The sequence below is a fragment of the Ambystoma mexicanum genome, chromosome 13 (assembly GCF_040938575.1).
Source record: "Ambystoma mexicanum isolate Mex_15411 chromosome 13, UKY_AmexF1_1, whole genome shotgun sequence".
Taxonomy (NCBI): domain Eukaryota; kingdom Metazoa; phylum Chordata; class Amphibia; order Caudata; family Ambystomatidae; genus Ambystoma; species Ambystoma mexicanum.
This window is the reverse complement of record NC_090938.1, coordinates 811,912,284-811,925,770: the sequence shown is the minus strand read 5'-3', so window position 1 is coordinate 811,925,770 and position 13,487 is coordinate 811,912,284. Positions and strand designations below refer to the sequence as shown.

The 13,487-nt window shown below is 47.1% G+C and overlaps 1 protein-coding gene across 1 annotated transcript in view; it reads left to right on the top strand.

Annotated features, from left to right (window-relative positions):
- Positions 1-12,548, top strand: part of LOC138522048 (proteasome subunit beta type-9-like) — a 576,384-nt gene extending 563,836 nt beyond the window's left edge. The window contains exon 6 of the mRNA XM_069635273.1: positions 12,356-12,548. Coding sequence (XP_069491374.1) covers positions 12,356-12,483 — 128 coding nt within the window. The 3' untranslated portion in view covers positions 12,484-12,548. The remainder of the gene's footprint in view (positions 1-12,355) is intronic.
- The last annotated feature ends 939 nt before the right edge of the window (positions 12,549-13,487 follow it).

Sequence of the window (13,487 nt, the reverse complement as noted above, 5' to 3'; positions counted from 1 at the left end):
ACTCCAGGTCCAGCGAAGATTCTGTGGGCTCAGTGGCGCAAAGGATTTTTGCATTACATGAAGGCAGCTGGCGGGACATCTTATTCCAACGAAAGGAAGTTAGCACTTCTCCTACACTTTTTAGGATATGAAGGAGAGAGAATTTATGAGACACTTCCCCAGCCATTAGGCGATGGCGGGGGTGATGCTGTGAATGAATTTGATTTGGCTTTGATGAAGCTGGACAAGCATTTTAATCCTAAAACGAGCACTATATTGGAACGTTCTAATTTCCGGATGCGCATACAAGCCCAAGGGGAATCTGTGGAAGAGTATGTGACGGCGCTGCGACATCTAGCCTTATCTTGCAAGTTCCAAGAGGCTTTTGACAAGCATATATGTGACCAGTTCACGACGCACTGCAGGTCCAACAAGATACGTGAAGAGTTATGGCTAAGGGATGAACCCAACTTGGATGAAGTATTAGATATTGCTAGACAAGTGGAAGACTCCTTGGCTTGTGTGGCTAAACTATCCAAAAATGAAACGGGAGAAACAAGGGAGAGTAAAATGGAGCTCCTAAATCTGGTGGATGGGAAAAGTAAAAGAAGGGGGAAAGGCAAGCAGACGAATCGTGTAACTGCAGAAGAGAAAAGAAGCCAGGAACCTCCACAGAGAACAGAAATAAAAGATGAGAGACTGTGTTTTCGGTGCGCGAGTAGTACGCATTTCGCTTCATCAGTTGTATGTCCTGGTCGCAGAGCCACATGTGCGAAATGCAAATGGAAGGGGCATTTCGCGAACTGTTGTAAAAACTATCAATATGGACAATTCAATCAAAGGAAGGTTTTGTATGTGAATGAAGAATAAGATGGCAGATCATCGGAGGAAGAAATTACACTTCTGTTGCAAAATGTTATTGTCAACACTGTAAATGTCACATCCGAGAGTGAGAGTGCGGATGATTGTTAGCGTCCATATGCTGTGCTGAGCGTGAATGGCCACAAAGTCTCCATGATGGCTGACTCTGGTTCAAAGATTACTTTAGTATCAAGAAGCGTATTTGAAAAGGAGTTGAAGGGCGAAGTGTCCAATTAAATAAAACCTGATATAAATCCAGGAGGTTATAATCAGGATAAGATTGAGTTGTTGGATCACAATTGGAGTAAATTTGAGTTCAAGGGACGCAAATGTGATGGTAAAATGTACATTACTAAGAAAGGGCAATCCTTACTGGGATGGAGGGAGCAAAAGAATTTAGGAATTAGACTAGATCCCAACCAGGTAGAACAGGTATTACAAGTAACTTCACCTTGCATCACTCCAAGTACTTATTTAGCAGAGCATGGTAAAGTGTTCAACAAAACCTTGGGGAGAGTGAAGGGGTTTCAGCACCAAATCATCATAAAAAGGGGCAGTACACCTGTTGTTGCAAAACTTTGACCTGTACCCTTCTCCTTATGAGAAGGTGTCAAAAAAGAGCTGGATAAATTGTTAAAGATGGGCGTTATTGAGAAAGCAGGTGTGGAGTGGGTTTCGCCTGTTGTAGTTGTTAAAAAGAGTTCAGGTGACTTGAGATTGTGTATAGACATGCCCAAACTCAACAAATGTGTGATGGTTGACAGGCACCCTTTGCCGAACATGGGTGAGATGTTAGCAATGGTTGGGCGAGGCAAAATGTTCTCGAAACTCGATATGGCATCGGAATATCACCAGGTCGAACTGGAAGAAGAGTGTAAGAAAGTCACTGCATTTATTACACATGAAGGCGTGTATCAATTTCGGAGGATGCCTTTTGGGCTGGTATCAGCCTCGTCAGTGTTTCAAAAGATCATGGATCGTTTGCTCAGGTGTGTGAAGAGAGTTTTCTGCTTCCAAGACGATGTGTTAATATGCGGAGAAACCTTAGAAGAACACGATAAAACCCTTGATAGAGTATTAAAGATTTTTGAAGAAAGGGGCATTACTTTAAGGGAAGAAAAGTGCAAGTTTGCTGTGTCCAAGGTGGATTATTTAGGTCACGAGGTGTTGAGTGAGGGTGTGAAGCCCAAGGAGAGCATTGTGAGAGGCCAGCCACTAAAGGTGAACTATGTTCATTTCTGACCAAATTTTACCAAAATTTCATAGAAAATGATGCCACAAAAGTTCTGGAAATTAGGAAAATCTTAAGGAAAGGTGCTGATTTCATATGGAGCCGAGCTTGTGAGTTGGAGTTCCTAAGAATTAAGGAGGAGATAGATCTAGCTCGGCCTTTAGGATGTTTTGACACAAAGAGATTGTCGATCATTACCGTAGATGCCAGTGAGGGTGGTCTAGGTGCCGTTCTTTCCCAGAAACAAGAGGATGGATAAGAAGTAGTGATAGCACATGCATCACATGGTCTGAAAGGTGCAGAGTTACGATATTCTGTTTTTGAAAAAGAAGCCCTGGCATGCTATTGGGCAGTTGAGCGTTTCAGAAACTTTGTATGGGGAGTGGACTTTGTGATTCGGACGGACCACAAACCACTGAAGGTTATTTTTGAGAGCAGAGGTTTGGATAGAGTCTCACGCAGAGTAGCTGGATGGGTTACCAGGATGCAAGCTCATAGTTTTAGAATGGAAGTAATTCCTGGGAAAGAGACCGTTTTGGCTGATCATTTGTCGAGAATAAGAGTTGTGACACGGGACGTGCAGGAGGATGTTGACATGGAGATGGTGTTTGTGAACACTGAAGGGATTGTGTCTAAGGAGGAGTGGCTAACAGAAATAAGAAAGGATGAAGCAATTAAAAAGGTGATGACGTATGTGTTAACATCAGTTTGGCCCAACAAGTCGGAATTGACGGTAGGAGAAAGACCTTATTGGGAGGTGAAAGATGAACTGTGAGTTGCGGGAGAGAGCGGTGGTCCCAGCGGGTATTCGTGCCAAAGCTATTGACTTAGCACATAGTGGTCATATTGGCATCTCTAAAACTAAGGGTGTATTGAGATCAGACTATTGGTGGCCGGGATTTGACAAAGATGTCGAGAGATGTTTAAGCGAGTGTCACATGTCTCCATTAAGAGTGGAAAGGGGATTGAAGTTAGGAAGCAGCCGCTGGTGGATGTTGGTGTTCCGTCTAACGTCTGGAGTGGCATAGCCATGGACATTCTGGGACCTGTTGACTTGGGCTATGTTAGGGGGAGATTTGTGGTGCTGGTGGTTGATCTATTCTCCAGGTGGTCTGATTTTAGAATTGTGAGGGAATTCAAGGGGGAAAGCATGGTGAATGTGTTGCAAGGGATTTTTGCGAGTGAGGGTCTTTCAGAGAGTGTTCTTACAGACAATGGTACCCAGTTTACGGGTGGATGCTTTCCGAGTTATCTGAAGAAGTGAGGGATAAGACACAAAAGAGCTGCTCTTTATCATCCTGAAACCAATGGGGTAGTCGAAAGGTTGAACAGATGCGTGATGGAAAGCATCCGCATGGGGAAAGAGTGCGGTTTCGATAAAATAGTGACCATCCACAACAGGATGTGGGTGTTGCGTATGGCGCCCCATGCCACTACTGGTTTAGGTCCATTCGAACTCATGAGGGGTCGAAAACCTTTCTCTATGACATGTCCTCCATGGTTAGGGAGGAGTAGAGAGTCGGATGTAGTGATTGATGAGGTGAGGAAAATGTGTTGAAAAAGAAAAAGTGATTGGGTAATGCGTGAAAATAAGTGAAGAGGAAGAAAGGAATTGCGAGTAGAGTGTGGTGATTGGGTAAGAATAAAGAAAGGTGTTGTAAAAAAAGGGTGATTCGTTATATTCAGATCCTGTCAGGGTGGTTGCTGTGCTAAAAGGTGCGGTGCGTGTAGCGGGTGGACAGGTCTGGAATAAGGATAGAATTGCTACGGTGAAAAGAGGTCACATTGAAGGTGTTAATGTTTTGTGAGTGAGTTTTGTGAAAAAGAGGAAGATGTGTTATAATGTGCTCTCATGGAGAAAGAGCTATGTACAGAGAGGGTTAATAACACATAGAATGGTTCACTGTTCCAAGTTCTAGTGTGGTCACAAAACCAGTGTTTACTTATGTTATTCCTAACGTTCTATGTTTTGTTAGTTGAAGTTATATGCGATTGCTGGTGGCTCCCTGCTGCTGTTGGGGGTCTTTTATATCATTTAACTTAAATAAACACTTCATGAAGACTTGCCTCCTGTGTTGTGCCATCTTCATAACAGGAACCAAGTGCCAATAACCCCACACCCACTCAAACAATACTGTGAAGCTTCTGGATACAGTCTTTTAAGTTTGGGGCAATTCCACCATATATGGAACCAAGTGCCAATGCCCTCACACCCACTCAAACAATCCTGTGAGGTTTCCGGATGCAGTCTTTTAAGTTAGGGGCAATTCCACCATATATGGAACCAAGTGCCAATACCCCCACACACACAATCCTGTGAGGCTTCCGGTGTTAGGCAGAATCCTGTGCAGTTCCCTTAGGGAGCACTACAGAAGATTAAGACTACAGGTATATGCAATAAATACCCTTTGGTATCAGTCTGTACCACAACGATTTAGTTGGTAGCTGTGGCTAAGCACTCAGACTTATCTCAAGAGGGAGATGAGCAGTATTCAGGGTTTACACAATAGGACTACAGCACTATGGAACAAGGAAACACTGACATAAGTATCAAAAGAATATATATTTATTTTACACACTTTTAAGTTTACACCCAAATCACTATCCTTAAAGCAAGTTAAAACAGTCAAGAAAAGTATACACAACTCCCTATTTAAATTGTAGACAAGTTTGAGCAAGAGTGAAAACTGAGCAAAACGGCACAGTGTAAACCAAGCAGAAATGGCACTCTCACAATTTCTTCAGAGGGAGGGAAAGGACAAGTTATACAGGTTTAGACTCCTAAACACACCAGCAACACTTCCCAATTGGATTGTGAACAAGTTAGGCAAGGCCGTACTTTAGCAACAGCAATACTTAGGTGAAAACTGAGCAAAATGGCACTTCACAATATATAAAGGGGAAGGAAAAGGTGGTTATAAGAAGTTAGGTGCACCAACACATGTTTTAGTGAAAAGTAATCTAGAGAAGGCAGTTGTAACAGATTTAGCCAGAGTCAATAGGGATGTGCCAGAGTCAGTGGTACGAGGCAAAGTGCCTAGGTTCAAAAAAATGTTCTAGTAGCTGCAGTCAAGTCTTTGTTTAACACATTGAAAAGGCGGTTGCAGATGTAAAATGATAATGTTAGACGAAAGGGGCGGCCAACCCTGGAGGTAAGTAAAGGATTTAAAACACCTTTAGCAGTACCCAACGAAACGGGAGGCCTGGTGGAACAATGTACCTTGAAAGTGGAAGAGGCTCCTGTGGTGGCGGTAGTTCCTGGCAGTTCCTGCATTTCGGGAGATCCAGCAGAGGAAGAGAGGCTCTCATCATGGAGGAAGGTTCGGGTTACTGCTCTGCCCAGGGATGAAACCAGCCGCGGTGCTGCCAAAATGGAATAAAAGGTATGCTCCTTTAAATGGCGGTGGTGGTGGAAGGGTGCCTGGCTATCCGGTCTCCTAGTGCTTGGCACTGGCGATTCGACCAAGGCAGGTCCTGGAAGGCGATTGGCGAACTGTTTGCCCCCACCAGCTCAAGGGAAGAAGACTCTTGCAGGTGAAGATCTTCTCGAGTCGTTGGAGAAAAGTGGTGAGGATCTGCAGCAGGGCTTCACCGGTGGTTCAGTCATTGCAGATGTCTTCAGCTTCTCTCCTCTTCCGTTTCTTAGTGCCAGTGGCGATGTCTTGTCCTCCAGTCCTCAGGACCCTGCTTTTATGCAGAAAGACCCCCATTCATACTGCCTAGCTGTCACTCACATAGTGGGGTGGCTATCCTGGTGGGATAACCCCCCAGCCTATCAGGGCAGAGTGCGACTTTGGTTGCCTAGGTTACCCTGTCCAGGGTGCCTATTCCCCCTCCCACACATCCTGTCTACCCCAGACTCAGTGGTGCCGAAAGGAGGGCTTCTGTGCAGAAGCCTGCCAAAAGGACGAACAAAGGATCCCCGACCGAGGTTAGGATTACAGAGAAAGACACAAGACAGAATTAATATCAAAGATCTGGCAATAAAAACCTACCGGAGTCAAATTAATATTAATATAAACCGGCGGTATGTTAGAGGCTGTCAGTAAAAGTGGTAACCTCGAACAATGGGTAAATCCCATAGGAAAATATTTGCCGTCGAATATTTACAGTAGTAACCACTGCCACCAGCCAGACATTTTGGAGAGAGGGACTGTACGGTACCCTCTCGAAAATGAACACCAGGGAAAAACTATTAACCCTTCCCAGTACTTCCATAGTAAGATGGGTTATACTGGTTTTGTTCATAACTATTGACTAGTGAAGTCAATGGAGACAGTAGTCGGTCCCAAGGTATGGAGTCTATATTTGGGGCCGAGGTGACGCCTCTGCGTTACTGCACTGAGGGTGCTGTGTAACACACATGTAAAAAGATGATACCTATGAGGGTAAGAAGAACCCCATAGCCCATAAGCACAAAAAATAGCCTAAGGCACACATCAGCAACAGGTCTAAGAGTGGGAAAAAAGAGTCTCATTCTTAGCAAGAGAAAAAAATAAACCCTTCAAATCCAGCAAAGCTGCTGGGGGACTCTATAGGTAAGGGAAATTAGCCTTAGAAGAGAATTCTCCCTAACATCCGTATACAGGGCCTCATTACGGCTTTGGCGGTAGCCATGCCGCTATTGGCGGCATGGCTGCCACCAAAACCGGGTCCGGGTTCCCTGAATGGGGAATTACCGGGCCATTTCAAGTTTGGAGGGCCAGGTAATTCCTCCTTTAAAGAACCCGGCCCCGGACCTTCCCCATTCCCATTTGAGCCCCCTTAGGGCTCAATGGGAATGGGGGAGGGACCTAACAACAGGCCGATTACGGCCGGCCCGTTGTTAGCTCCCTGGTCCCCTCGCAGGACCCGGTAAGGACATCTGGTAAAACCAGACGTCCACATCGGTTCCCATGAGCGAACCTCATAATCGTGCGGAATGGTGTTAACGGGTCCGCAACCATTAGCGGCACCCATTAACCCATTCCGCACGGGTCGTAATGAGGCCCAAAGTCTTTTAAGGTTGCGGCAATTCCACCATCTATGGAACCAGTGCCAATACCCCCACACCCACTCAAACAAAGCTTCAGGCAATTCCACCATATATGGAACCAAGTGCCAATACCCCCACACCCACTCAAACAATCCTGTGAGACTTCCGGATACAGGGCCCCATTACAACCCAGGCGTTAAGGGGTTAACGGCGCCGTAAAAGGTGTCGGCGTCGTTAAACCCTTAACGCCTGATTACGAGGTCCCTTTGCGGGTTGCACTTTAACGCCTGCTTTTAGCAGGCGTTAAAAAACCAACCCGCAAAGGGACCTAGGAGCTAATTACGGCACCGTAATTTACGGTGCCGTAATTAGCGCCTTCCCCATTATGGGGGCAAAAATGGGAATGGGGAAGGGCCCATGGTGAATGGGGAAATACCGCCCCGCCAATCTTGGAATGGGGCGGTAATTCCGCCATTCACCATGGCGGAGTTGGTAATTTACCGGCGTCAACCATGGCGCTAATAGCGCCATGGTTAACGCCAGGGTCGTAATGAGGCCCACAGTCTTTTAAGCAATTCCAATATGTATGGAACCAAGCGCCAATAACCCCACACTCGCTCAAACAATCCTGTGAGGCTTCCGGATACAGTCTTTTAAGCTTGGGGCAATTCCACCATATATGGAAACCAGTGCCAATACCCCCATACCCACTCAAATAATCCTGTGAGGCTTCCGGAGACAGTCTTTTAAGCTTGGGGCAATTCCACCATATATGGAACCCAGTGCCAATCCCCCCATACCCACTCAAATAAGCCTGTGAGGCTTCCAGATACAGTCGTTTAAGCTTGGGGCAATTCCACCATATATGGAACCAAGCCCCAATACCCCCACAACCACTCAAACAATCCTGTGAGGCCTCCGGATACAGTCTTTTAAGCTTGGGGCAATTCCACCATATATGGAACCCAGTGCCAATAGCCCCATACCCACTCAAATAATCCTGTGAGGCTTCCGGATACAGTCTTTTTAAGCTTGGGGCAATTCCACCATATATGCAACCCAGTGCCAATACCCCCACACCCACTCAACCAATCCTGCAAGGCTTCTGGGTACAGTCTTTTAAGCTTGGGGCAATTCCACCATATATGGAACCAAGCCCCAATACCCCCACAACCACTCAAACAATCCTGTGAGGCTTCCGGATACAGTCTTTTAAGCTTGGGGCAATTCCACCAAATATGGAACCAAGCCCCAATACCCCCACAACCACTCAAACAATCCTGTGAGGCTTCCGGATACAGTCTTTTAAGCTTGGGGCAATTCCACCAAATATGGAACCAAGCCCCAATACCCCCACAACCACTCAAACCATCCTGTGAGGCCTGCGGATACAGTCTTTTAAGCTTGGGGCAAGTCCACCAAATATGGAACCAAGCCCCAATACCCCCACAACCACTCAAACAATCCTGTGAGGCCTCCGGATACAGTCTTTTAAGCTTGGAGCAATTCCAACATGTATGGAACCAAGTGCCAATACCCCCACACCCACTCAACCAATCCTGCAAGGCTTCTGGGTACAGTCTTTTAAGTTAGGGGCAAATCCACCATATATGCAACCCAGTGCCAATACCCCCATACCCACTCAAATAATCCTGTGAGGCTTCCGGAGACAGTCTTTTAAGCTTGGGGCAATTCCACCATATATGCAACCCAGTGCCAATACCCCCATACCCACTCACACAATCCTGTGAGGCTTCCGGATACAGTCTTTTAAGCTTGGGGCAATTCCACCATATATGGAACCAAGCCCCAATACCCCCACAACCACTCAAACAATCCTGTGAGGCCTCCGGATACAGTCTTTTAAGCTTGGAGCAATTCCAACATGTATGGAACCAAGTGCCAATACCCCCACACCCCCTCAACCAATCCTGCAAGGCTTCTGGGTACAGTCTTATAAGCCTGGCAGCTGTGTAGAGCCATCTGTATGAAATCGTATACCACATTTCTTGTCATTGGGTTGATTTTGCCATTTTGGGAATGTCCCTCCAGAGGATGTCCCATTGTTCCCAGGGTATTTCCTTCCCTAAGGTTTTCCCCCATGTAATCATTATATACGGCCAGGTCTTCTGGGATCCCGCAACCACCAGCGTTCTGTATAGACCCGAAATCAATCCCTTAAAGCTGTCATGAGTCATAATATATTTTTCTATAAGAGATGAGCGGCCGAGTGGCTGCAGCCTCAACCTCTGAGTTCGAGATCCAGTGCCTTCATTGGAAGTAATGCAATCCTTCCCTCTCATCGACTCTAAACCCCTGTTTGCACTCTATAAATGATTTGACGGGTTGCCCTGCAACCATGTCCCTCAGTCTCTGGCAACCCCCCACCTAGCGCTTACGGAAAGCTCCCCGCTGCATTCACAGAGAGAACCTTGGGTAAAGAAATATTGGTGTCAAAGGGTATGGAAACGAAGTAATACCGTATTTCATCACCAATTTGTCCCATGTATCCGCAACCAGTTTAGTAATTGAGCTTATGTACATTTGCGGGGTGTAAGAAATCGGGGTGTTTTTCCCTTCCTGATCTCGGGGACCATCCAAACAGGTGGCCAGGGCTGGGCCATCGCTTTTGGATCCCGCCCCTGTGAGCGGGCTAGCGAGGGAGGATCACCTGAGTGGAGGGTCCCTTGCGATTGGGGAGGGTTTACCCAAGCGTGAGACATAGCATGCCCCCTTTCCAAACAACCCCGTACCTGACATCCCCTTAGCCTACTGTCAACCAGACCCCTGGTTTCCCCAGACCTCTCAATGCTTTTCCCGTCATAAACCATACCGACGAAACAACTACATTCAAAGGAACTTTACTCTTTCTATGAATGTCCCAGTAATGAGGTCAGGCGAATTCAGGCACTGAATGCTTGAATCAAACACTCTGCTGACTTCTGCCTCCTCCTTGAATGGACCTCCACATCCTCAATCTCACGAGACATGGTTCAAGGCCAGCTCAGTCACTGCTTTTGACTCCCTTCTCCCTGACGGCTACAAGATCATCTCTAAGCCATGCCCCAACCGAGATGGCAGTGGGGTTGCCTGATCTTCCCTGAGTGGGTCCCTTCTTTCCTCATACCCACCCAGCCATACTCTTTTCAGAGCCCGGTCTGCAAGCTGGTCATCTCTCCTACCTCATCCTTGACCATTTCCGCTATCTGTCGACTACCTGTCTCCATCTCACTGTTCCTCTCAGAATGGGTGGATTTCTCCTCCTCGCTCCTGTCATCTACCGCTAAACTCCTCCTACTTGGTGATTTCAACATCCACCTTGACTCCTCAATCACAGCTACCACTCTCTTCCGTGATCTTTGCACCTCGCTCTCCCACTCCATTCTCCCCACTGGTCCCACCCACAAGTCTGGACACACTCTCGATGCCTTCATCCACACTGATCTTCTGCTCTCCCCTCCTCTCGCCACCCTTCTCTCCTGGTCAGACCACTCCCTTCTATCCCCTCACTTGGGCCTCTCGACCCCCTGGCCTCACTTCCTCCAGCTCTGCCAACCTCATTCTCTGACATTCGCCCGATGCAGCTGCTGCCTTCACATCTACCTTGACCCCCATCCCCTCCCACCGCAGACTCTATCTACGATGCTGCCCTTAGCAACCTCCACCTCGCCATCACCAACACTCTCAATATCCTTGCCCCAGTCATGAGGATTCGCCTGAAACATGCTACCAAGCGCAACACCCAGTACGAGTCTGATCTTGAAGCCCTCAAGTGCAAGTGCAGAGCTGCGGAACAGAAGTGGCAGACCTCAAGCTCATCCTCTGACAAACTGGCCTGTCGCCTTCTCCAAAGGCAATATCGTCTCTACATTCGCTCCAAGAAGAGAGCCCACATCCAGGCTTGCATCTCTGGTGCATCCAACAACACAGCTGAACTCTTTAAAATCTGCAAGGAACTAGCTCATCCTTCTGCAGTCTCCACCACGCCTCTCCCCTCTCAGGCCCCCTGCACTGCACTGGCCACCCACTTCACTGCTAAAACCCTGGACATCCTGAGCACTCTCTACTCCACTTTCCCCCTCCCCCTTCCATCCTCCTACCACCCCTGGCCACCCATCCTCAATCTGCCTTCCTCTCCTCATCTCTCCTATCACATCGGACAAGCTGACATGCCCCTGAATTGCAGAAGGTTTGCATGTTCCCAGATTTGCAGTAAGACGTGTGTGTGTGTGTTCCCCTCCTACCTCACATTAATGCTCAGGTACCCCTCTGATTCATTGACTTGGATGCCCCATGACCTGCAATATATCCCACATTCTGACATGCCCCTGGATTGCAGTAGGCTTGCATGTTCCCAGATTTGGAATAACACGGGTGTGCCCCTCCTATCTCACATTAATGCTCAGGTATCCCTCTGATTTACAGTACTGGCTTGGATGCCCCGTAACTTGCAATATGTCCCCCATGCTGACATGCCCCTGAATTGCAGAAGGCTTGGATGTTCCTCGATTTGCAGTAATATGTGTGTGTCCTTCCTATCTCACATTAATGCTGAGGTAACCCTCTGATTTACAGTATTGGCTTGGATGTCCCATGTCCTGCAATATCTCCCCCATGCTGACATGCCCATGACCTGCAGTATCTCCCCCATGCTGACATGCCCATGACCTGCAGTATCTCCCACATGCTGACATGCCCATGTCCTGCAATATCTCCACATGCTGAAATGCCCATGACCTGCAGTATCTCCCACATGCTGACATGCCCGCTGGATTGCAGTAGGCTTGCATGTGCCCAGATTTGCAGTAACACGTGTGTGTGCCCTTCCTATCTCACATTAATGCTGAGGTAACCCTCTGATTTACAGTATTGGCTTGGATGTCCCATGTCCTGCAATATCTCCCACATGCTGACATGCTCCCTGGATTGCAGGAGGCTTGCATGTTCCCAGATTTGCAGTAACGTGTGTGTGTGTGTGTGTGCGCGCGCGTGCGTGCGTGTGTGTGTGTGTGTGTGTGTGTGGTGTGTGTGAGAGAGATTTTGGACTGGATGCCCCATACCCTGCAATATCTCCCATATGTTGACGTGCCCATGACCTGCACGCTAACATGTTCCCTTGATTGCGGAAGGTGTGTGCTTCCTGACTTACATTAATGATCTGTTATCTATCTTATTCACTGGCACATGCCTCCTATAACTCGAGTAATGCTCACATGTCAAGTTACATGGGATGTATAAAGCACACTTCAGCCATGGTCATGCCTCCCATTCTTGCAGTAAGATGTACATGTTTTCTGATTCCTCTACAGCGCTGGCTCTGGCAATGTCACGTGATGGATCCAGTGGGGGTGTGATATACATGGTAACCATCACCAAAACAGGAAGTGAACACACAATCATTGCAGGTGCTGACCTACCACAATTCTATGATGAATGACACTTGACCCGGAACTGGATGACTTTACCTGGAAGCATTTCAATAAAACATTCCATTGTACAGAACTCTCAGCGGACTCTTCCTTTACTGATCGCATACAGGTGTGATAAGGAGTGATGCAGTGGCAGATGGAGTGATTGATATGGAGTCAATGAAGACATAGGGTGATAGATGTGGGGTAATGTAGAATACAGTCTGATAACGGGCTGATTTAGAATGACACAGCATAATAGTGTATGATTTAAAATGGTATGATATGGTATTTTATTGTTGACAACTAAAGGTCTTTTGACCAAACACACTGCACATGGGCAAAGCATGACAGCAGTCATACAATAGCTGGGTGTTTCCATGGACGGCCGAGTGGATTGCACAAACAGATGGACTCAGTATGTTCCAAAGATGTTTATTCTTACATACACAACAGAAGAAAAGGCCACGTAAGGAGATCCCCAGGAGAGTTCAAACAAACCAACTAGCGCACCCAAAGGTCTCACTAGACTAGAGAAGCCAAGTACCCCTACCAAAAGCTCTGCCCCCGTGTTGCCTATATGCTGGGATCCGGAAGTGGCGACACGTGCAGTTCCAGTGAGGATGCCCACACCGCAAAGAGTCCTTGAGACAAGGTACCCATTGAGAAAACCCTATATGCACTCACAAAGAAATAATGGTCTTCCGGAAGACGCCCTGGAAGAAGTGTGAAAACAAACAAGAAAGAAGACTGGTGACGTCATGCGAAGTAGAACTGACGCGCCCAGAAGAAGTGTCAATGGAGACGGAATGCAGACACTCTATAGAATATGAGGATGAAGTATCAAAGGAAAGCAACATTTCGGGATCGAAATGAAGAGGCTCGTGTGAAGAAACATTGAAGAAAATGCAAAATAATTTTACACCTGTACAGATGCTGAAACGCAAGTAGACAAAGTAATCGTGAGGCTGGCTATGTAGTGCATTAGATTGTGGCGATGCACCAGTGTATATACATAGGAATATATAGAATC